The 25,965-nt window shown below is 42.0% G+C and overlaps 1 protein-coding gene across 9 annotated transcripts in view; it reads left to right on the top strand.

Annotated features, from left to right (window-relative positions):
• TPK1 (thiamin pyrophosphokinase 1) overlaps nt 1-25,965 on the top strand; it is a 335,076-nt gene that overhangs the window by 154,532 nt on the left and 154,579 nt on the right. For 8 of the 9 annotated variants that reach the window (XM_072153371.1, XM_072153367.1, XM_072153370.1 and 5 more), the window contains one exon: nt 9,470-9,616. The exons of the other annotated variant lie outside the window; for it this stretch is intronic. In XM_072153371.1, the coding sequence (XP_072009472.1) occupies nt 9,470-9,616 (147 nt within the window). The remainder of the gene's footprint in view (nt 1-9,469; nt 9,617-25,965) is intronic. 9 annotated transcript variants of the gene reach the window in all.

Raw genomic sequence — 25,965 nt, 5'->3', positions numbered from 1 at the left:
TATACCCCATATGTAGTGGTAAACTGCTGTATGGGCATGTGACAGGGCATTGAAATGGATGAGTGCCATTCAGAGCAGATTTACTTTATTATATTGCACAGGCTATAAAATTTACAAATATTTGTACATGTGACATGTGAGTGCTCCTCTGCAGAATTAGGTGCACTTTTCAGATACTTATTTTTTGGTATCTATAGCTCATTTATGAGTTTTTATTAACTCTTACTGGGTGCAGGAAAATAAATTATTAATTCTTTTTTTCAGAATTTTTAGCTTTTTTTATTACGAAATTCAATGTACAATAAAAATATGATATCTGGGTCATTATTGTTATGGCAATACTTAATTTTATATAGGTTTTTTAAAAATGTTTTCCCAATTTTACTGAATAAAAACAATATTGGAGAAAATCTCATTTATTTTAGCATTGTCATTGGTTCAGAGGTATATATTTCGGAGGTTCAGAGTTATACTATTTTTGCATTTTTGGGCACGCAATTTTTTAAAATGTCACTATTAAAGCATTTTTTGTGAAGGGATTTAAATAATGTTTTTGGCAATTACAATGTTATGGAAGCGGTGATTCCAAATATGTGTGTGTGTGTGGGGGGGGGGGGGGTTGTGTTTTTGTATTTCTTTACACTTAATAAGGTAGTTCTGTGAAAGGGAGGTGTTTCAGGGACTAATTTATTTATGTATTTTTTATTTATTAGAAAATGTTTTTAAAGGACGTCCATCAGATTTACTGTTGGTAGATGTCCCAAACTTACTTGCTCGTCCTGTCTGTCAGGGGATGATCTTGCTTTTATGAAGTCCTGAAATATTGGCATTGTTCTAAAAAAAGACTTTATAAAGATATTCAAATGAGCCAGAGACACTCAGGGCTATGTCACCTAAGAGTCGCTTCCCCTTTCCACCTACTGCTAATATATGCACGCCCCTCCCCAACGAGGATTGGACCCCGCCCCTGCTGCTTACCAGGGACATATGATCTTTCTCATGGCAGCCCTGAAATCTGATGTATCCACTGGAGCTGCCCAATGCCTCCAGCTGTAAGATTCTTCTTCCGGGTTTGGCTGCAACTGTAAGCAAGCAAGTAAGTTTGGGACACCTCCCTTCATATTACTTATTTTTACTTTGTTACATTTTTTAGAGTTACTGTTGTATTGTAGTATATAGTGTAGACTGAGGTGCTAGGATCCCCTTACACGGCGCGATCATGCTTGACACCCAATTTTGGATTTATTCCAGTTACCGAAGGTTGTCAGCTGTAATATATAGCTGACATCCGCATCTTCTGGCACTGGATCTGCTTGTGAGGCGTTGCCAAGATTTTGTTGCCATATTTTTGGGAACAATGCATTCTTGTTTGCCTAGTGCACAGGCTTAGGGATCCTTACATCATGTACTTTCCATCAGGCCTTGTACGTGTTTCTCTTGTATTTTATTTTGAAAACAGATGCTGCACCATTGCAAAACATCTCCAAATGTCTGTTAAAATGTGTACAGGCGGTCCCCTACTTAAGAACACTCGACTTACATACGACCCCTAGTTACAAACGGACCTCTGGATATTGGTAATTTATTGTGCTTTAGTCCTAGGCTATAATAATCAGCTATAACAGTTATCACTGGTGTCTGTAATGAAGCTTTATTGTTATTCCTGGTTCTTATGACAATCCAACATTTATAAAATCCAATTGTCTCAGAGACCAAAAATGCTCTGGCTGGGATTACAATGATAAAATATACAGTTCCGACTTACATACAAATTCAACTTAAGAACAAACCTACAGACCCCATCTTGTATGTAACCCGGGGACTGCCTGTAATTGTAATCTCTACAAAATAACCACTGTGGATCTTCTTCTACATGACCCTGATATTCCTATTCAAAATGATTGAATATAGTAAATTGACAAGTGATAGTTAGGGGTGGGTCTTATTCTGTTATTATCCAATCTCAGCACATGCTAATGAAAAGAGGTTCCATGACAAGCTTCATTAGTCCAAAAGTCCTAATGTTTTACGGAGAAGCCTGAAAATGCTAATAAAACATAAATATAACATCATGCTATTTGTGTAGTTCCAATTAAATTTTCCAAGGGATTTTATTTTTTAATGTTTGGACCCTTTAAAACAATAGCAGCAGTTTTGATGTAGTTGACATCTTCAAACTCTAATGGTGCCAGCCAGCAGAACTTTCTATACTATTTCTATAGTATCCCTTGGAGGAAAATGTTCTTTGTTCTGCATTTATATTTGAAATGTCGCCCGGCCCCTGTATTTTCTCATCTTTTATTGTCATTTATATTCTAATGCTCTTCTCAAACTTTATTTGCGCTTTGGTGCATAGATTTATTTAATTAGCTTATTGTATTTCCCATGGTCACTTCTTGAAGCCATATATAAATGTAAAAGGCAGTGGAAGGCACTGTGCGATGTGATTTAGAATTTCAATGTATTTCTTGTCAGTAAAGTTTATTTCCCAACATGTTCTGTGATCTGTATAAATCAAGGCAAAACATTCCTTTTTGTTTTACATGATACATAAATCAAAGCAAGAAACAATTGGTGTTGCCTTTTCCTGTGATTCATAAAGATATTGCAAACCTTTGTTTCTTGCATTTATTATTCCTCATTAGCTGCTTTGTGACTTGCTTGTACGTAATATGCGCTTTATTGCTTATTTGTATACAAGAAGAAATCAAGGATAAATCTATGTGCCTGGAGTTATAAACCAAAGCATTTACAAATGAAATGGAGTAACTTTGTGTTTTTCACCAATTGTCTTCATGCGTGCACAATATTTTTATTCCACGTTCTGTTCCGAACTGCCGCCCTATAACATGACCCAACCGCTATGTTTCCTCACCTCATGTCTCCATCTTATCCCCCATATAGATTGTCAGCCCTCGTGGGCAGGGTTCTCCTGCCACATATACCAATTCAATGTAGTTTTGTTTGTGCTGAACCTCCATATTTTCTCCTTATTATGTAATGTATGTGAACTCCTCATAGAAAAGCACAATGAAATTTTTGGTACTGTGTAGATAATAAATGGGACGATTTTAGATTTTCAAAATACTTTGCCCTCATGTAGAAAGCTAATGGTGTATACAGTTGTTGACCTGTAATGCCACTTCTTTATTATCACTTATTCATGATAGGATAGCCTATGTATGATAAATGGCCATGCTTTACATCTGCTAAGCTGTAAGGATGGTAATGATATGGATGTTTTCATGAATTTGTATTTTTGGAGAATATTAGCTGAGAACATCATTAACTCCTATGACTCCTATTGCTCATCTCCTGTGACTGTTTCCCTAGCCAGGTTTGAGATGAAAATAGATCATCTTGTGATAGAGCTCATAAATCTAGTCACTGGGGTCTTAGCTGCTGAGTGGTACACACTAAAAATACATTTTACCTTTACAACCTATAACACATAGGGGGGTCTGTTGATAATATGAAGTGGTATAGATAGATTTAATCCATTTTCATAGATTTAGTAATGTACATTAAGGGCATATATGGGTAAATGAGTTTAGCACTATTAGGCTACCTACACAATGTAGTATTTAGGACATGTGGGCTAGCACAAGTTCTTGTTCACCGTGGATACCACGGCCCCATGCATGAGCCAACTGGCTGCAAAAGATAGAGCAAGTCCTATTCCTGGGAACTCATTTTCATCTGTCCTTGGCAGGTGAGTGGGGCTCACCTGCGGATGACACGCGGGATCTGCTCGCATTATGTTTGCCTCATGCTTATTCACTGATGACATCCACTTTTATAAATGACTACTTCTACTAATATAGAGGTCATCTCCCATTTAATGGATAAGGATAACTTTTAAATTCACTGGCAGACCCCTCTAAAGGTGGATACATTTGTATATTATCCCTTAAATATTATATATATACAGGCGGTCCCCTACTTAAGAACCCTCGACTTACATACAACCCCTAGTTACAAACGGACCTCTGGATATTGGTAATTTATTGTACTTTAGTCCTAGGCTACAATAACCAGCTATAACAGTTATCACTGGTGTCTGTAATGAAGCTTTAGTGTTAATATTGATTCTTATGACAACCCAACATTTTTAAAATCCAATTGTCACAGAGACCAAAAAAATTCTGGCTAGGATTACAATGATAAAATTTACAGTTCCGACTTACATACAAATTCAACTTAAGAATAAACCTACAGACCCTATCTTGTATGTAACCCGGGGACTGCCTGTGTGTGTGTGTATGTATGTGTATATATATATATATATATATATATATTATAATACAGAGGAAGCACAGAACTTAGGCTAAGTTCACACTACTGCAGCCACTGTAAGAAATAAAAATTTCATTAAATTTTTTTTTTTTTTTTTTAAACATCGGCAGGCATGCTGGGTGGGAGCAGGGGCAGCCGGGATGAGCGACAGTCTGCCTCACTCCTTCTGGATTTCCATAGAAAGTTCTATTTTTTGTATGTGGGATTCTTATGGGGATAGTGCCCCTCATTGTTTCTACTGTATATATGGACACTGTAAGAAATAGCTGCTGATCCTCTGCAGTAACCAGTCCTTCTATATGAAGAGTGTATATGTGTGCATTTTTACATACTGTAGGTTTTTTTAAAAATTAACGTGTATGTTTCTATATCTTTGGCTCCTATTTGCTGCTACGATCGTTCGGAAATAAATGTAAATCTGACTAACCTTTCAAACTGGATTTACCAGATCCATTAGTTTTGAGGTGTATTGCAAATGAATCAGGCAAAAATATATGCATTTTGTAAATAGAAAGATGTTTTCATATGGATTTTTGCCTGATTTGTTTCTGTTTCACACTAACACATCCTGCACTAATCCATCCTGGATGCTGCTAAGTGTGTCCTACAGGGTGCAATATACTCTACAGACAAAGGCTAAAGGATGTTGCCCCCTTGTAGTATATGTCTATACACATTGAAAGTAAGCCAAAAGTGGTGTTGGTTTGGTATATTTCAATTAAATCCCTGGTCACTGTCTAGTATAATGACTCAGGTAACAGGAAAACTATCCAGTGCCAACGCTGAGGCCAAACACTTCTTGCTTTATTTCAGGCTTGGAGATCGCATTTTGTCCCTCTTTCACTTTCTAAAAAGTTGGGTAATGCCATAAGGATAGCCTAGAACAGTGGGAGAGAGGAAGTTGTGTATATACGTGGTACAGACACTTCTTAAATACCTGTGCAAGCAGTTTGCACTCAAAAGAATGTGCAAAATCCGTCAAAATCAGCCTGCAGCCACATGGAGTTTAAATTCAGGACATACCTCCCGCTGCCTTGGACAGAGGGACGGACTCCCAAATCAAACTTAAGGTTTTCCCTTTACTTCATTTCGGTCAACATTTGATCGATCATGAGGATGTCTGGCTTTTTGCTGGTGGGGTCATTGTACTATGCAAATGATCTCATGTACTATTCATCAAATGCAATGAGGCCAATCAATGATTTTTGTGAAAACCGCATTGGGCTCCTGCATAGATGTGAACATAGCCTTAGTCACTCAGTTCAATTGTCTGATAACATAATGAACATAGTTGACAGATTTTGACTTTTTTTTTTCTTTATCCATGATCTGACATAATAAAAAGCCATTCTAGATGTATTCAGTGTTCCTATTACTTTCAACATTCAAACTTGCATGACAACCTGTCTTTCCCCTTTGTCTCATCGAGAAACATGACCATTATTCGTTAGGAGGTAATGCCGGCTTTCATTTAGTTACGATTCATTAGTCATATATTGAAATTTGAAACGACTTGGCGCTGAGGATCCCAACAGGATATTTTATACTGGCTGTCAGGTAGCAGGCATATTCTTTGTTTTTTTTCTTAGCGCTGTTATTGCAAGGAAAGGATATAAAACTTCACAGTCCTATTCTCCGACCGCTCGTTGTACTTTTCTGCGTTCGCTGGGGTTATATTTTACCAGCTTATTAAAATGTACTTTACTATTATTGCTTGTGTCAGATCATTTGTTTTTAGTTAGATCTGATTAACTTTCTTTTCTCCTCTTCAGCCCTGGAAATCGCTTCTATTCTTTGCTTTAAAAGCATCAAACTGGTAGACCACAGAAATTCATTGTTCAGGCCGGCCATGAAGTATTTTAATCACTTTCTGAAGCCCTTTTGGTCTTTTGACTTTGTGTATAAGCTGCTGGCACACTCGGCACCATGGGTTTACTGCAACATGAATTTAGCACTTTAACAAAAGACTAGATTTTCAGAGTTATATTTTAGATTTAACTACATGGCTGAAATAATCATATGAATCATTATAATTAGATTTGTGGGCACGATTATTACAAAATTCCAGTGTGTTTATGAACCCAGAGAGCATGATAAGTGCAAAGTAAGAAAATGGAGAAAGAAGTACTTTTTATTTTTTGTAATTTGCTTTATCTGCTAACAAACATCCTAGTGACGGTATTTTATATTCCATGCCATGTACTGGGAAGCGGAAAATAAATTCCAAATGCAGTAAAATTGACAATTAAACATATTTGCACCACGTATCTGTGGGCACTGTTTTTACAGTTTTCACTGTGTGCACCAAATGACGCACCCTTCTTAATTCTTAGAGTCATTACGGTCACAGTATGCTAATAACTTTTTAATACTATGGTGTTCAAAGCTGTGTAAGGTGACAGTTTTCGCAGGACAAGCTGATGTTTTCATTGCTAACAATTTAAGGACTGTATGACCTGAGTGGCAAAATGGAGTAAAGGTGCTATTTTCTATTTCTATATATTGATACATTTTGATACATGCGATGCCTAACATGTTTTTATGATAATTTTTTTTATTTTTCAAGGGGCTTTTTTCGAAAAAAATTTTTCGAATTTTTTTACATTTTTTCTTACTAGCTCCTAGGTTGTTTTAACCACGGGGGGTCTGAACAATCCTACCATACACTGCAATACTACTGGTACCAAAATTGGAGGTGGAATGTACTCAACAGCCCATTTTGTATAATGGGCTTGAAAACCTGATCTCCAAAAAGGAACTTGCTTCTATTAAGATGCCAACTTCTAGATAATGTTATTGCCGGATTTTGGTATGATGTGGCCATATATATAATAAATCACTTTAAATCTGTGTATAACTATTTATGACATCATATGTTGCAGTAAGCCTTGTATCTACCCCTATTGGTGGGTTGTAACAAGCTTAAACAAACACTATTTTACTCGTTGGTAGACGTATATTCACTCCATGCTATCATGCTATATTTAAGAACCGTTATGGTTGGAAACACATCAGACAGCTTTTAAAACTGAAGGACTTCTATGTTTTAATCATTTAAAATAAAGATTATGGATTGCAGTGTATGATAATGTCGGGCCCCTCCAGCGCAGAGGCTCCGCCTTCTTTATGTATCCGGTAGCTGACTTTGCAGCATTTATGTCTACACTGAGACCTACCTGGTGTAGAAATAATCAACCGCATGCAAACTTTCACCTTTGAAAGTCCTCACTGCAACTTGTGCGTAGGCACGGGACAGGAACACCCCACACCAGACCACTCCACTGCCCTATGTAATTTTTAATAATGTTATCCGTAGAGTACAACACATGAACATTCTTTTTGGCCGTGTTCTAAGAACAATTGGGTCATATACATCCGTGGTTTTCATGGCCCCTTGTATCAGCTGTCTGTCGGCCTATACACAGGCCCAATAATTTGTATGTGAGCCTGTTGAAATTGAACCAATGGCTAGCACACAGCCAAAACATAATGTGGGGCATTTATCAATGCTTTTATGCCAGTTTCTGTCGTAAAAGCATGTCGGCAATGGAGGGGCACGGTCACCAGGGAAGTGGGCTGGCATGGGGCATTCCTGCCCTATGTCTACGTGCTTTGTGAAGCTTTTATGCTAAACTACACCGGGTCTGACCAGGAGTAGTTTTGCCTAGCGAGGTGGGTGCCTGATGGATACATCAGGAGGCCTATGCTTCTTAACTTATCCAATGCGCCAGGGGACATGGTCTTTATAATATGCCGATACACAAGTGATAGTGTTCCCCCCAATGTTTCTTTTCTTGTAGATAGTCTTATACTGCACTAGATTTACCAAAGTGTTTGATGCTGTATGATGTCATACTTTGCACTTCCTGTCAGTTGGCACAATAACTTTTCCCAATAAATGTTTTTGATACATGTGGCACAAGGGATTTTAGTGTTTTCATGCAAATTACAACAGATTTCTGATACATCTATCCTGTTCGGTCCTATTATTCTCTGTGTTATAATATTACGATAAAAGTAATAGTATAATGGCATTGTCTTTTATCTTTAGTGTAATTATATATAAAACTTCTGTATGTCAGAAATCAGATGCTAAAATAATAGCTGAAACAATGGAAGTATTTTTGGAAGACTGACTAGAGTGTCATCAGTACAATGAGCCAAAGAGAGGTGGTCTGAATTAAGCAGGACAGAGGAAATGCTGTGCATGGCAATACTTATCACAGCATGAAAGTACAGTACATCTACAGTAAACCTTTTCTTTTTTTCCCTTCTGCTGAAAAATGTAATAAATGTATTGACAGTTGAAGAACCAAGAAATGGGATAAGCAGGAACATATGCAATGGCAGGGGTTGCATGTTAATACACCTATAACACCCTACCATAGGGTGTAGTAAGACTTTGCTACAGGCACAGTACACAATATTAGTTTTTAGTAAGTCATATGTACCACAAGCATAATGTTACCATGTCGGATGTACCACAAATTGCATCCCATAAAATGAAATCCCGCAAAAATGTAAAAAAGGAATACCAAACAAAAGAAGAGTCATCCACCATTACCCCCTTGGCACAAATCTGTTAGGTACGTGGTTAAGGAAACATTATGCATATTATGGTACACATACCAGACAACATTGCGTGAAGTGTAGTGTAGTGTAGCCATATCCATCTTATAACACAGATACGCCTGTATCATTCTGTGTGCCCCACCAGGATAGAACTGCAAGAAGTTAGATCACTGTCCAAATTCCATTTATACCCCAGTGTTTATTACAGGGACACCCATGTATGTGAAGAAATGGTAATGATTCGGGCCAGATGTTACAGCCAGTACATGCTGTGAGTGTGATGGGAGTTGGATGCAGCACACTTGCTAGTGTATATGGGGCTTTAGTGCACCCCAGTGGATTCCTCTGCTTCACAACACAGAAGCCTAATAACATTGACTAAACTCTAATACTTCTCCCAACACTGCCCCTTACCACTGATGCTGTCACTAAAAATAAAAGGGCATATTTCAAATCAGTTATAGGGCTCCTCGGGGTGGGATGAGTAAGCGGCTAGGGCCGCTCGAGTCCTGCACTGTGCCTCAGGTTACTCAATTTTTAATCATGCTTCATATACATATCACATTTGAAGTTATTTTAAATATATATATTATTTCTTTAGGTTGATGTTATCGTGGTGTTGGGTGGACTTGGGGGACGTTTTGACCAGATTATGGCTTCAGTGGAGACACTCTATCACTCTATCAAAATTTCCTCCATCCCAGTAATAGTAATTCAAGAAGCATCTCTTATCTATCTTCTGCAGCCTGTAAGTACTATACTGTTACTTGTCTGACAATCATTGTTATAGGCGTTTTCGTCATATTCTAGATTTTTAATGATTTTTTTGACATTTCTGTTATTTCCCATCAAAGTGAACTTAATATTATCAATAAATCACAATTAAGTGTAGTAATAAGCACAAATAAGGTGGAAGCTTAAAAATACTATGAAAGAAATATTCTCGGATACTTTAGGTTTATGATTAAAGGTTTTATATATTTTTGTTACAATGCTTATAAATTTGGTATTGCTCTTTAATAAGTAGTGAATTATGCAGGCCTAATAAAGTTGTAGAATCATATATATTTGCCATAGATGTGCCATGCTGGTATTGCATGTGCCATGTCGCAATTGGACTAATAGCTCAAATTGCATCCTCAAAAAGTCTACATAATCTGCTTCCCATTTTTTTTAATGGGAGGCAGATAAAGCTGAAGCTGCAGTAAATTGCTGAAAACAGGTGAGTCCCAATTTGTTACACTACCTCAGTCTCAGTTTTCTTCTGCAAATCCACAAGAGCAGATTTTTCAGTAGAAAGAGATGCAGTATTTATAAAGCCTTATTATTGCCTTATTAATGGAATGTGCCAATCTTTATCTGATGCCTATATTTCCAACTATGTCTTAAGCTGTTTGTATCTCTGGTTCTGTGGCTCAAAAAGTCACAGGATAGGGCATAACTTGCTCATCGGTGGGGGGCTCAGTGATGAGACCCCCACAGATAATTGAAAACGAAGGGTCTCGTGTACTTCTGTCAGCCCACTCGAAGCTCGGTCAGAGTAATGGAACAGATGGCCGCTCATGACGGTTCTGCTCCAGTACTCTCAATGGAGCTGATGGAAATGCCCAAGCGCCACGCTCACCGATCTCCATCAGCTTCATAGAGATTAATGGAGCAGAATGGTTATGCATGGCCATCTGCTCCATTACTCTGGCGGAGTGACGAGGGGTACGTGGGACCCCATCGGACCCTTTGTTTTTGTGATCTGTGGGGGTCTCATCACCTCCTGTGGATTGGGCCTAACTTGTGTTTGTGGTAAAACCCCTCTAAGATCTGTCAATGATTATTCTATGAGCTCTGTCTGAGGTTACCTAAGGTCAGCGCTTTTTTTAAGAGCTTAACCACAGTCCCCCTATCACATATTCCTTTTCCCTAAACCAAACAATTACGGTAGTTTTTTCTTCTCTTCTTTTTAGTCTTAATGGAATGTGTCACACTAAGACCGCTTTAAAACAAACATATACGGTGGCCGTATGCTAGCTGAACAAACGTCAGCTAGTCAATGGTCGCTACAGAAGTGCAATGTGTATATAGACATTTTAATTGATTCCATTTTGGGAACTGCTCATTCCTTTTTTCATATTTTAAAGTGTTGAATATTGGTGAAAGAGTGACAATTCAGACATTTGGGTGTTTTTTCCATTTCGGGGGTGGGGGGTGGGGTTGTATGTTGTTAAAATTAGATTTTATGGGGGACTCGGGTATACGTAACAGGAGGCAGCAGAGTCTAATTCGGAGACTCCCAGCTGTCATAGTAATGAAAAGCCTCTTGTTGATGACATTGTGGGAGAAAATTTGAGTCAATATGGTGGCAGTAGAGCCATAGTACAGATAACAACCCGTGATCCCTCTCTATACATCCTTAACGACACCTTAATTTACTTTTCCATTATATGCTGTTAGGTGTTAATAGAATAACAATAATAATTATAACATAGTCGGTATCAGTAATGACCACAAAGCAGAAAAAATCCTCTGCTGCAGCACCGGTGAATTTAATATATAAAACTTATAACTTTTATTATAAGATCAATTTTTAAAAGAAATTGTGCTCCATCAATAGACAAAAAATATCACAAATATTTCACTAGTACAGCTAGTAACAGCTCACTTGTAAAGCCTATCATATCGATGACATGAGGAATTACAGAAGACCAGAATTTAGCCAGACAAATACTACATACTACATATTACTACTCTAGTGGTGACTAGAGATGAGCGAGCACTAAAATGCTCGGGTGCTCGTTATTCGAGACGAACTTTTCCCGATGCTCGAGTGCTCGTCTCGAATAACGAGCCCCATTGAAGTCAATGGGAGACTCGAGCATTTTTCAAGGGGACCAAGGCTCTGCACAGGGAAGCTTGGCCAAACACCTGGGAACCTCAGAAAAGGATGGAAACACCACGGAAATGAACAGGAAACAGCAGGGGCAGCATGCATGGATGCCTCTGAGGCTGCTTAATCGTACCATTATGCCAAAATTATGGGCTGTGGAGGATCGTGGAGGCAAAATGGACAGGAAACAGCAGGGGCAGCATGCATGGATGCCTCTGAGGCTGCCTAATCTTGGGATGGAGCTGGCGGTCCGCTACCAGGCGAGCTTTCACCTGTCCAAGCCCCTGTCTCTCGGCTCCTCCCCACCCAAAATGGGCCTGGGGGCCAGAAGCGTTTACTTTGAAAAAATTATAATTTTCAAAGCAGGCCGGGTCTTTTGAATATTTCACCTAGGAATAATGGAATAGCATAGTAGTTCTATTTTTAATTGTTTTTTCGGAAATGGTTCCATGATTAAGAGCGACAGTATGGGGCATCCATATTGCGCTGCTATGATTGCAACTTCAGGTCTCCAGCATGGCGGCTACAGGTGGGCCGAGTTCCACTATGTATCTGGTGAAACACCTGAAAATTCTGCCTGACACAGCTCGTTTGCTAACGAGGCAGCTATATGGACGACTTTTGGAGGCAGCTATGGCGATGACGTGTGGAGGTAGCAATGGAGACAATTTAATTTGGGTAGTGCCTGTATGTGGCAGTCCAAAAAAGTTTTCAAACCAGAGGAGCAGGTAGGTGGTCCTCCAGAAAAATTAAATAGATTGAGTGCCTGTATGTGGCACTCCCAAAAATTGTTTAAAACAGAGGACCGGGTCGGTGGCCTTCCAGAAAAATTAAATACATAGAGTACTATAGCTAGAGCCAGTTGGCCCAGGCAAAAAATAGCCAGTTTCCTCTGCTTTAGTGTACAAAGAGGAGGAGAAGGAGGAAAATGAGGAGGAGGAGTGCATAAATTATTCAGGTTGAGCTTCCTTAACCTGGTGGAGAATGGAAATCCTGAGAAATCCAGGCTTTATTCATCTTGATAAGCGACAGCCTGTCAGCGCTGTCATTCGACAGGCTTGTACGCTTATCGGTGATGATGCCACCAGCTGCACTGAAAACCCGCTCGGACAACACGCTAGCAGCAGGGCAGGCAAGAACCTCCAAGGCGTACAGCACCAGTTTGTGCCATATGTCCAGCTTTGAAACCCAGTAGTTGTAGGGAGCTGTGTGATCATTTAGGACGATGGTATGGTCAGCTACGTACTCCCTCACCATCTTTCTGTAAACATCAGCCCTACTCTGCCGAGACTGGGGACAGGTGACAGTGTCTTGCTGGGGTGACATAAAACTGGCAAAGGCCTTGTAAAGCGTACCCCTGCCAGTGCTGGACAAGCTGCCTGTTCGCCTATTCTCCCTCGCTACTTGTCCCGCACAAGTACGCCCTCTGCCGCTAGCGCTGTCAGAAGGGAAATAGTGTTTCAGCTTGTGCACCAGGGCCTGCTGGTATTCATGCATTCTCACACTCCTTTCCTCTCCAGGGATGAGAGTGGAAAGATACCATGGGTCCAGGAGAGTGAATACCCAGTAATCGGTGCTGGAATAAATTCTTTGAACGCGAGGGTCACGGGATAGGCAGCCTAGCATGAAATCTGCCATATGCGCCAGAGTACCAACGCGCAAGAATTCACTCCCCTCACTGGCCTGACTCTCCATTTCCTTCTCTTCCAACTCCTCCAACTCCTCTTCTTCTGCCCATACACGCTGAACAGTGAAGGACTGAACAATGGTCCCCTCTTCTGTCTCGCCAACATTCTCCTCCTCTTCCTCCTCATCCTCCTCCACCTCCTCCGATATGCGCTGAGAAACAGACCTAAGGGTGCTTTGGCTATCAACAAGGGAATCTTCTTCCCCCGTCTCTTGTGACGAGCGCAAAGCTTCCGACTTCATGCTGACCAGAGAGTTTTTCAACAGGCCAAGCAGCGGGATGGTGAGGCTGATGATGGCGGCATCGCCACTGACCATCTGTGTTGACTCCTCAAAGTTACTCAGCACCTGACAGATATCAGACATCCATGTCCACTCCTCATTGTAGACTTGAGGAAGCTGACTGACCTGACTACCAGTTCTGGTGGAAGTTGACATCTGGCGGTCTACAATCGCTTTGCACTGCTGGTAAACTCTGGATAACATGGTTAATGTTGAATTCCACCACGTGGGCACGTCGCACAACAGTCGGTGAGCGGGCAGTTTGAGGTGGCGCTGCGCTGCCCTGCCCTGAGAGTAGCAGCATCTGTGCTGGACTTCCTGAAATGCGCACAGATGCGGCGCACCTTCGTGAGCAAATCAGACAGATTGGGGTGTGTCTTGAGGAACCGCTGAACTATGAGATTTAACACATGAGCCAGGCATGGCACATGTGTCACTCTGCCGAGTTGCAGAGATACGACCAGGTCGCGGCCGTTGTCACACACAACCATGTCTGGCTTAAGGTTCAGCGGTGCCAGCCACAGATCAGTCTGCTCCGTGATGCCCTGTAATAGCTCTTGGGCCGTGTGCCTTTTATCGCCTAGGCTCAGCAGTTTGAGTACCGCTGCTGTCGCTTAGCGACGGCACTGCTGCTGTGCTTAGAGCTACCGACTGATGGCGCCATGCCCACGGATGGTAATTCAGAGGAGGAGGAGGTGGAGGAGGGGTGGGAGGAGGAGGAGGCATAGTAGGCCATTGAGACCTGGACCGAGGTAGGCCCCGCAATCCTCGGCGTCGGCAGTATATGACCAGCCCCATGGTCAGACTCGGTCCCAGCCTCCACCAAGGTAACCCAATGTGCTGTCAGCGATATATAGTGGCCCTGCCCGGCAGCACTCGTCCACGTGTCCGTGGTCAGGTGGACCTTGTCAGAAACGGCGTTGGTCAGGGCACGGATAATGTTGTCTGACACGTGCTTGCTCAGTGCTGGGACTGCACATCGGGAAAAGTAGTGGCGGCTGGGGACCGAATACCGAGGGGCGGCCGCCGCCATGAGGTTTTGAAAGGCCTCGGTCTCTACCAGCCTATAGGGCAGCATCTCCAGGCTAAGCAGTTTGGAGATGTGGACGTTGATGGCTTGGGCGTGTGGGTGGGTTGCACTATACCTCCTTTTGCGCTCCAGCGTCTGGGGTATGGAGAGCTGAACGCTGGTGGATGCTGTGGAGGATCGTGGAGGCGAAGATGGGGTTTTCGCACGGGAGGTGTTTGGGCCAGGGTCCTGGGCAGGGGGCTGACTAGCAGATGACACAGGGGAAGGAGCAGTGGTGTGCCCGGCCGGAGGTGAACGGGCTTGGTGCCATTGAGTGGGGTGTTTAGCATTCATATGCCTGCGCATACTGGTGGTAGTTAAGCTAGTAGTGGTGGAACCCCTGCTGGTTTGGCACAGGTTGCACACCACAGTCCGTCGGTCAGCCGGTGTTTCTTTAAAGAACCTCTAGACTTCTGAACTTCAAAACATACTGGTAGGTTGTTTAGATTGTGAGCCCCATGGGGACAGGGACCAATTTGACATGCTTGTGCAGCGCTGCGTAATCTGTGTGCGCTATATAAATAATTATTATTATTAAAATCTAGCCCTCGCCACGGGAGCTTGACTACGTGAAACATTTGGTGCTGATGCGCCAGTTCTGGCCCTGCTTCTCCGTCTGGCCCTGCTTCTCCGTCTGGCCCCACCACTGCCTCTTCCAACCTGTTCTGGTATAGGACTCGCCTCCGTCTCAGAAGCACTGTGTTCACCCGGCCTATTAACCCAGCTTGGGTCTGTCACCTCATCATCCTCCGATCCCTCAGTCTGCTCCCCCCTCAGACTTCCTGCCCTGACAACAACTTCACCACTGTCTGACAACCATGTCTTCTCATCGTCCGACACCTCTTTACACACTTCTTCCACTACGTCAATAATGTCATCATCACCCACAGACTGCGACCGTTGGAAAACCTGGGCATCGGAAAATAGCTCAGCAGCAACCGGACAGTTGGTTTGTGACTCTGTGAAGGGTCCAGAAAACAGTTCCTCAGAGTATGCCGGTTAAAATGCCAAATTTTCCTGGGAGCGGGCAGACTGGGGGGAAGGAGGCTGAGGTGGAGGAGTGCTGATTTCGGTGACATGGGTAGACTGCGTGGAAGACTGACTGGTGGACAAATGGCTAGACGCATTGTCCGCAATCCACGACATCACCTGTTTGCACTGTTCTGGCCTCAACAGTGCTCTAACATGAGTCCCAGTAACTTGAGACATGAACCTAGGGAGTGTAGCTCTGCAGTGTTCTCCTGCTCCCTCATCAGCAGGTGGTGTCTCCCCCCGCCCAGGACCACGGCCTCTGACCCCTGCAGTAGTTGGACGCCCACGTCCACACCCTCTTCCTCTACCCCTAGCCCTCGGGTTAAACATTTTCAAAAATAAAGTGTAAACTGTAAATTTTTTTTGCTTTTTTTGTGTTTTTTTTTTTTTTTAAACAAAACGATGCTATCCTATTGCTATGGCTAGTTTCTAACCTACACTGACAGCACACAACTGGATTTTTTGCTGTGCCTGATGACTTTGAGTTATAAAAGTAAATAAACGTAAAAAAAAATAAATGAGCAGACTGTGCCTAATTCAAATCAAACCCCTAATAAATTGTCCCACTTCGGTGTTTGTGGTGGATATGTGTGTCACTAAGAGCTAAACACAACGGTCGCAAGTCTCCCTGCAAATTCCTCACAATATGGTACTGGCTGCACTAGTAGTGCCAGCAAGCCCAGCCACAAGCAAATAAAAAAAAATATATATAACGTTATTGTAGCCTTAAGAAGGGCTGTTGGGTTCTCCTGCCTAACACTATTCTAATAGAACACCCTAACGCTTTCCCTGACCAGCAGCAGCTCTCTCCCTAACGGCATCCAGACAGAGAATGATCCAAGCAGCGCGGGCAGGGGCTAGTCTATTCCAGGGTCACCTGATCAGGCCAGCCAACCACTGCTATCGACGTTTAAGGGTACCACGTCATGCTGGGTGGAGTGCAGAGTCTCCTGGCTTGTGATTGGCTCTGTTTCTGGCCGCCAAAAATCACAACGGCGGGAGATTCCATTTTCTCGAGCTGGCGAAATACTTGTCCGATCAACGAGCAGTTTCGAGTACGCTAATGCTCGAACGAGCATCAAGCTCGGACGAGTGTGTTCGCTCATCTCTAGTGGTGACATAAATACATATCTCTGAAAACATAGTTTGCCTGCTCACAGGACTAGTGTCAGCTCATTTATAAAGTCTATCATGTCGATAACATAAGGAATTACAGAAGAGAAAGATTTAGCCAAACAAATGCTACATACACGTTCTATGGATTCCTTAATCCTGATGCAGATTATCATAACATAAATACATATCTCTGAAAACATGGTTTACCTGCTCACAGAAGGAGTTACAGAGAATAATGGTCGATCCATGCAGTATGGAATGTTCTTACCATTGCTGTCTGTGTGCCAGGATGTTTAAATCGAGTTCCAGTTTCTCAAGGGGTATGAGTCCAACCTCGTGCAATCGGATGAAATCAGGTCATACAGATGAAGGAGATCCTAATCATGCTCAATTGCGACCTGGCACCCCCAAAATTTTTACTCCTGCCCTTATTAAACCCTATTAAATGCTCTATCCTCGCCCTACACGTTTCATCCTTATACAGGTGCTCATCAGGGGATTTGTGGAAGTATGGGAGCCAAAAGAGGTAACCAATGCAGCCAAAACAAAAAAGTATGGTCATGAGGTCAGGTCAATATGAATTCCATTATCGGGACATAGGCAGAGTGACGCTTACAATCCCCAATAGGAGTATTTAAATCTGTGACTCCTCCCTCCATTTGCTCACACCGTCTTACCTTATTGGGCAGCGCATCTCCCGGTGACGTGTACCAATCCCGGTGATGGGACTACTGCACATGTTCCAGGTGACGCGTCACTTCTGGGGGATTGGTACACGTTACCTTAGTCTGGTTACCAACTACACAGCGTGTCAAGACACTGCAGATCGCATCACGAACAGAATTTTAGCAGTTTAACTCTGATTCCAATTGAACAAATCCCGAAGGACCATCCTGACAGACACAACCAGTTAATCAGAAGGGAAAACTATTGGATTTTTAAGCTAAACACAATGTGCCCGTATGGTCTCAACAAGACACTAGAAAGAATCTGATCCATTCTAACATAATTCTAATACATCCCTTCTCCCATCAGGGAAGTACACCATTGACAATGCCTCCTCTTGGAAAGCATTCCACCTATATACCTACATCTACCTTCTACCTACTAATACAATGTATTATTATTACCAAACCAATAGCCATACTATGGTATATTTCTCCTTATACTTCTCCTCATCTTTCTATCATTCCCCTTATATTCCATCCACCATAAACCTTATTGGCCACTTACCCCGGTTATATAATGTTCCCCTACTATAGAGCACTATACTCCAGGTTACCTAATACATCTGATCGCTTCAGACAGCGATTACCCCATCTGCGCATGCGCAGGCTTTCTTTCAGAGAGCGCTCACCATCCCCTCCCCCTATCTCTGTGTACGCATGCGTGCACACACGTATATAAGAGCTGTCAACAGGAAACGTGTCGCACAGCTCTCCTTATCCAGCAACAGGAAACACCACACACAGCGCTCCCTCACTGTCCGGACTCCTGCAAAGTAAGTTTCACTTACTACAGATCACATATCGATTAGACTTACATGCTCATCCCCTACTTCTCTTACTACAGGGACGGATAAGTACTACCCTACCTACAGACTTCAATAAGCGATATCAATTATCACTACCATCTCTAGGGTAAGCTCTATTTCAAATTCCCCCCACTTAAAACTCACTATAAGATGGACGATAATCTCACACCTATACTTCTTGCCTGGGCAACGCCCCAGAAGAAGCCAAACCGGGTGAAACCCAGGGTCGGACGAGAACGTGCAGCTGGCGTCCCATATTGGAGTTTTATATGCGCATTTTTATCGCTCTTTTGTGAATATGTTTTTAACCTAAATAAATCCTGAGTGTAAACTGTACTACGCTATCTGCGGGTGAATTTCTTCCAGCGATCTACCGCAACATATGTTGCATACGGAGGAGGTCACAAGAAAAACGCAGGAGTGTTGGTCTGAATAGCGGTATATTCTTATCGGAGGATTCAGGAATTTGTGTTGGAGGCGTGTGAACTGCTCTATTTTGTGAGTGACATATTGGAAGAGAAAGACTCACGGAAGCAAGAGAATCGGGAGCTCCGGTCAGAACTTATTTTCCATCTTAGGGAAGAATTTATGCCCCTTATCATCAGGACAGGACAGATTAAGGCTATATCGGTTAGTTATTACATTTCTTTTTTATCTGATTCTATATTTTTTATTCGATTCCTTCATTTTATCATGTCATTATGTGCCATCATTACTGCCTCTTTAATAATGAATCATCAATAATTGATAATCGATATCAGTTTATCTCCATTTATATATTATATACTCATATCACATATATATATTTTTCTATATTCTATATATTTTATATTCATTTTATATTCTTTCTATACCATCTCAAGTTAAACAGTTATGTATTAAACCTTTTATATATGGATTGATTTTATCTATTGTATTTATTATGTCTTTTACACCTAAATAAAAGCCTTGTCAACACTGAGAAGCGTGGCTATTGGCCCTAATTTTTTCACCAACGATTGTACATTTCCACTCCCGACCCGACTGGATCGGGATACAGGACCACGCAGCTAAGTCTCAGTCGACCTATATCGCCAATACCACTTGCCTCTTTCACTGTGATTTATATTATTTGCTCTCTTTGGAACCTTGATGCGCTGTGTTCTTTTTACTGTCTATCCACTTAACGTTACCATAGCGACGTTGATGTCGCATGACTCAATGGTCACATGACATAATGGTCACAAGAGCATAATGGTCACAAGAACATAATTGCTCTCGAAACAACTGGGGAATCACAGGTATCACAGGCAGTACAGCCCTTGCCCCTATAACACCCCTTAATTTCTCTATCAAGCCAGGTACCCTGTTGTTTGGGGCGGTTGTAGTGGCTGTGTGCAAGGCGATCTTTGTAAAGAAGTTCACCATTACGGTACACAAAATGAGCTTTCGACCTCCAAGTATTTACCTAATGAGAAACACTATTGCGATTCCCCAGTTTTTCGAGAGCAATTATGCTCAGTAATGCGCAGTAGTCCCATCACCGGGATGCCCTGCGAGACTGTACGGGAGATGTGCTGTCTTATAAGGTAAGACGCCGTGACCAAAGGGAGGGAGGAGTCACAGATTTAAATACGCCGTTATGGCCGTAATTTGGTCCTCTGCGGCGCACTAAGCAGTGGTAGCCACGGCTCCTATTGGGGTGTGTTTAAGCATCACTCTCTCTGTGTCCTGATAATGGGATTCATATTGACCTGACCTCATGACCATACTTTTTTGTTTTATTTTTGTCTTTTGGTACATATACCTCCACGAAGCCCCTGATGAGTACCTGTATAAGGATGAAACACGTAGGGCGAGGTCAGACTGGGAATGCCCTTTTAAGGGCGGGAGCAAAAATTTCGGGGGTGCCAGGTCGCAATAGGGTATGATTAGGGTCTCCTTTCATCTGTGTGACCTGCTATTATCCGATTGCACGAGGTTGGACTCATACCCCTTGAGCCACTGGAACTCGATTTAAACATCCTGGCACACAGACAGCAATGGTAAGAACATTCCATACTGTTTTTGCGTATGGATCGATCATTATTCTCTGTAACTCCTCCTGTGAGCAGGTAAACCATGTTTTCAGAGATATGTATTTATGTTATGATAATCTGCATCAGGATTAAGGAATCCATAGAAGTGTATGCAGTATTTGTCTGGCTAAATTCTGGTCTTCTGTAATTCCTCATGTCATCCACATGATAGGCTTTACAAGTGAGCTGTTACTAGTGGAACTAAATATTTGTGATATGTTTGTCTTTAGACGGAGCACAATTTCTTTTAAAAATTGATCTTCTAATAAAAGTTACGGTTTATATATTAATTTCACTGGTGCTACAGAAGTATCAGTAATGACCCAAACTACAACTCTACTTGGGTATCACCAGAGCCATACCAACCATTCCACTAATGCTTGCATTTTAGTTATGCTGCATAGTAACATTTTATTTTCAAAAACAAAATGTCAGCATTTGTGTGCGTGTTTCCCAATATTTGGCCAATATGTTAAAGGATAGCATAAAACTTAGGATTTTTTTTAATTTTAAAAATAAGCCCTCAGTGGCGATGACTATAATAATGTTACTGGTCTTATAACTCAAGTATAAACACTGAAATAAATTACCTCATCTTGAAGGCCAAAACAGACTGCATCCTGTAGAGGTTAAAGCCAGGACTCTTAAGGTGTCAATAAAATTTTATCCACATAGGTATCTACACTCACCGGCCACTTTATTAGGTACACCTGTCCATCTGCTCGTTAACACTTAATTTCTAATCAGCCAATCACATGGCGGCAAGTCAGTGCATTTAGGCATGTAGACATGGTCAAGACAATCTCCTGCAGTTCAAACCGAGCATCAGTATGGGGAAGAAAGGTGATTTGAGTGCCTTTTGAACGTGGCATGGTTGTTGGTGCCAGAAGGGCTGGTCTGAGTATTTCAGAAACTGCTGATCTTCTGGGATGTTCACGCACAACCATCTCTAGGGTTTCCAGAGAATGGTCTGAAAAAGAAAAAACATCCAGTGAGCGGCAGTTCTGTGGGCGGAAATGCCTTGTTGATGCCAGAGGTCAGAGGAGAATGGGCAGACTGGTTCGACCTGATAGAAAGGCAACAGTGACTCAAATCGCCACCCGTTACAACCAAGGTAGGCAGAAGAGCATCTCTGAACGCACAGTACGTCGAACTTTGAGGCAGATGGGCTACAGCAGCAGAAGACCACAGCGGGTGCCACTCCTTTCAGCTAAGAACAGGAAACTGAGGCTACAATTTGCACAAGCTCATCGAAATTGGACAGTAGAAGATTGGAAAAACGTTGCCTGGTCTGATGAGTCTCAATTTCTGCTGCGACATTCGGATGGTAGGGTCAGAATTTGGAGTCAACAACATGAAAGCATTGATCCATCCTGCCTTGTATCAACGGTTCAGGCTGGTGGTGGTGGTGTCATGGTGTGGGGAATATTTTCTTGGCACTCTTTGGGCCCCTTGGTACAATTGAGCATCGTTGCAACACCACAGCCTACCTGCGTATTGTTGCTGACCATGTCCATCCCTTTATGACCACAATGTACCCAACATCTGATGGCTACTTTCAGCAGGATAATGCGCCATGTCATAAAGCTGGAATCATCTCAGACTGGTTTCTTGAACATGACAATGAGTTCACTGTACTAAAAATGGCCTCCACAGTCACCAGATCTCAATCCAATAGAGCATCTTTGGGATGTGGTGGAACGGGAGATTTGCATCATGGATGTGCAGCCGACAAATCTGCGGCAACTGTGTGATGCCATCATGTCAATATGGACCAAAATCTCTGAGGAATGCTTCCAGCACCTTGTTGAATCTATGCCACGAAGAATTGAGGCAGTTCTGAAGGCAAAAGGGGTTCCAACCCGTTACTAGCATGGTGTACCTAATAAAGTGTACCTCAAAACAAAGTACTCTAATATATGGAGAACCTGAAAGGAACTCCTCCATCAAAATTAAGCATGATAAACCAAGGACACTTACTTATACATCCAGACACTCTGATTGTGGTAATCTTATATTTGTTATCCATGGGCTCCCTCCTTTAAAATCAACTTTTAGAATTAAACTAATGAACCAGAAGGTTGCTGTAGCTTCACAGGCTGTTACTCTGTTTACCTCTGCTCCCTCTGAACTTCCCGCCCTCCCTCTGTATGCCAACATTTCCTGTGCTATAGTGAGATTATAAAAGGCAGAGGGAGGGGAGAAATGTTGAGTAAGCAGGAGAAGGGGGAGACATTTTAACAGCACGTGAAGCTGCAGAATGGAGAGGCTCTAGTTACACCCCTAGAGTCCTTTAGGCTCATAAGCATGATCATAAAAGTTGATTTTAGAAGGAAGGAGGACATGGAAAACAAACATGAGATTACCACAGCCACAGTTCCTGGATCTATGAATAAGTGCCCCTGGGTTATCATTATCGATTTTGATGGCAGATTTCCTTTAAGTAGTCAAAGAAACAAGAAATTGCAGAATGGGTCAAATTTACTTACCCAGTCCTGTCGCAACCCCCTATATGGACGGTCTGACGGAGATGAAGTCCGGCATGATTCACGTAGCTCGTGCACTCGAGTTCCTGCATCTGTTGCTTCCCCGCCGAGGTCCGGTGGAGTTCACCTTCTTCTTCCGGTGCTTGTAAGTGTATGTTTTGCGACACAATTTGAAATGCTAAATCCCGTGCGTAGTCCCAATCCATCGGATCGTCCGACGGCCCGTCCCCGACTCGCGTGCAAGCTGGCGCCGATGCGTCAAAATTCTATTGCGTGCGTCACAATATCTGACCAAAGTGCAGCCGCAGGACCCTTAGTGAATGAGCCACGTTGTGTTTTGTGGCACTGCACCTTCTTATCTAATTATAATTTTATAAAATAGGAAAAAATTCCATGTAAAGGATGCCAGATTCTTAAACCTGAAATTAAGCATTGCGTGTTTTTGTGTTTAGATTTATCTTTCTGCTGTGCTGAATAAGACCATGTTATTTGTATTTGTTAATTGTGGTAATGCCCAAACATGCAAAGCTTGCTTCAAATAGTGCCTGCTAATACATTGCTCTCATCCGTGAAATATATCTGGAAATAGAAAGTACTGTATGCTACCGAGCTTCACAGTTTCAAATAATAAATAATGCAGAACGGATCCTGTTGAGGTGCTTATTTTATTTCAAGGAAGCTTAGTTTTGTAAGTAAATGTTGTAGACATAAACCATATTTGCATTATGTATATTATGTGGGCACTCAACTAGAAGTTTTACAATGTGGATTAAACTGCTGGAGGTACATCAATACCTGAAGCTTCATACAAACCTTTTCTGAAAAAATCAAAAATCAATGTATATATTTAGTCTATTTACCCTTTTAAATAAGAAAAATGTCATAATTAAAAGGGCTTCCATTCAAACAAACCAAAAAATAAGTTAATAAGATTGATGTGGGCATTTGCACCCTTGTAGTGAACATTTTAATAAATTTGACAAAAAAAAAAAGTTAAGCCACGTCTTTTGTTACATTTAAATTTCCCTCATAACACAAGGTCTCTCTCTTTTTGATCCTACTGGTATTTTGCTTGGCTGTAAGTCCCAACTAGGTGCTATGCGTGCTGCATGGGGATACTCGGGGGACAATTGGTGGTATTTAAAAAATAGTTTTTTTATTTACACCTTTAAAAATATAAAGAATACATAAAATAAAGCTATAAAAAATGTGTTTCAAGCCCGTGCGTGGCTCTTGCCTCAGTGACCCAGCCTTTATGACACAAACAGATAATCTTTGGAACCATTGGTCAAACTATTACATTAGATTTAAATATTGATGGGAATATAAATACATATTGTAACAAATAAAATCCTAATGATGTGCTTATATACAATAAAAAGAAGATATATATTTAAAATGTCTTTGTTTAAATTAACTCTCAACCCGGAAGAGATCTGAAACACCAATGGGCAGGTTCCCATCTTATTTCTTTATTTCACTTTATTTTAGAGCATGTAAACACATCAATCAAAATAAATCCTTCTGTAGTGTGTCAACTGGGGTTTCTTACCAGAATCGTGAATTTATCAACTGTCGTACCATGGGGGTTGTTTATCTGGCCACCTGCCCATGTCCTCTCAATTATGTGGGTAAGACCATAAAAGAATTCAGGGTCAGAATCCTGGACCACATCAGGAATATCAGAAGAGAGGAGGACAGACCTTTGGCCAATCATGTTCACAAATATCATGGGGGAAACCTGGATGCTCTGGGGATTGGAATAACAGCATTCTGAGAAAGGAAGCTCAATGGATCTTCCGGATGAAATGTGTGAAACCGGAGGGCCTAAATGACAACATCTCATTTGCACCCTTCATATGAGATAGCCTTCCTTGCTGTTATCTCTTGAGGATATTCATCACTAGTGGTTTGCATCTCACTAGTGTACTGTGGCACATTCGGTGGTTTCTTGGTATTTATGCCACAGACGCATGTATATGTATATATTTTTTTGATTTATCCCAGCCCAAGTCTTACTACCACTGAACCGGCACGATTTATCTATATTTCTATAATGACGTGCGGGGCCATACAAATACCGGAACAATGGTCCCTATACAGGCAGTCCCCGGGTTAGTCGAAACTGTATATTTTATAACTGTAGTTAGAGGCAAATTTTTTTTTTGCCCCAGTGACAATTGGAGTTTCAAAATTTTTTGCTGTAATGGGACCAAGGATTATCAATAAAGCTTCATTATAGACACTTTACATTTGATAATTGCAGTCTTGGACCATAGTAAAGCCTTCAGAGAGCTTCACCAGAGGTCACAGTGGGAAAAGGGGTCCGTCTTTAACTATGGGTCGTCTGTAAGTCGGGTGTCCTTAAGTAGGGGACCGCCTGTACATCATTCACTTACACCCTGCGATGTCATCCCTGTCGCAATGCAGTTGTTGAACGGAACCTGGGCGGATTGTTATTGTTACCACCCACCATTGTGGTGTCCTATCGCCAATGAGTGGGTGGCCTCACAGCGCCATACTCACGCAACATGAATGGGCGGAGTCTGGGCAGATTGTTTCTGTCACCACCCACCGGTGTGGGATAACCTATCACCATCGAGTGGGTGGTTCTATGACATCACATGCATGCCCCACTCCTTCCATTGGACGCGATATGGGTTTCTCCTCCAATGACGTGACTCGTCCGGCCCACAAGGCGGAGTCTCCTGGACTTATACTCCAGCTGATCCGCCGCGCTGGCAGCTACGACTATCACACGCCGGCGCCCACCATCAGGACGCTGGCATCTTTATTATTTTTGTGTCCCGAATAAATGTAAAATATCATTCTATTTAGTCTCATCCTCTACGGTTTTCCTGACGAGCCCTATTATCAGGGGCGAAACACATAGAGGTGGAGAGATGAGAGGATAGGACATAATTTGAATGTAGCACATCAGGACTTTTAAAAGAGCA

This window comes from Engystomops pustulosus, chromosome 5 (assembly GCF_040894005.1).
Source record: "Engystomops pustulosus chromosome 5, aEngPut4.maternal, whole genome shotgun sequence".
Lineage (NCBI taxonomy): Eukaryota > Metazoa > Chordata > Amphibia > Anura > Leptodactylidae > Engystomops > Engystomops pustulosus.
This window is presented reverse-complemented; position numbering and strand designations above follow the sequence as displayed.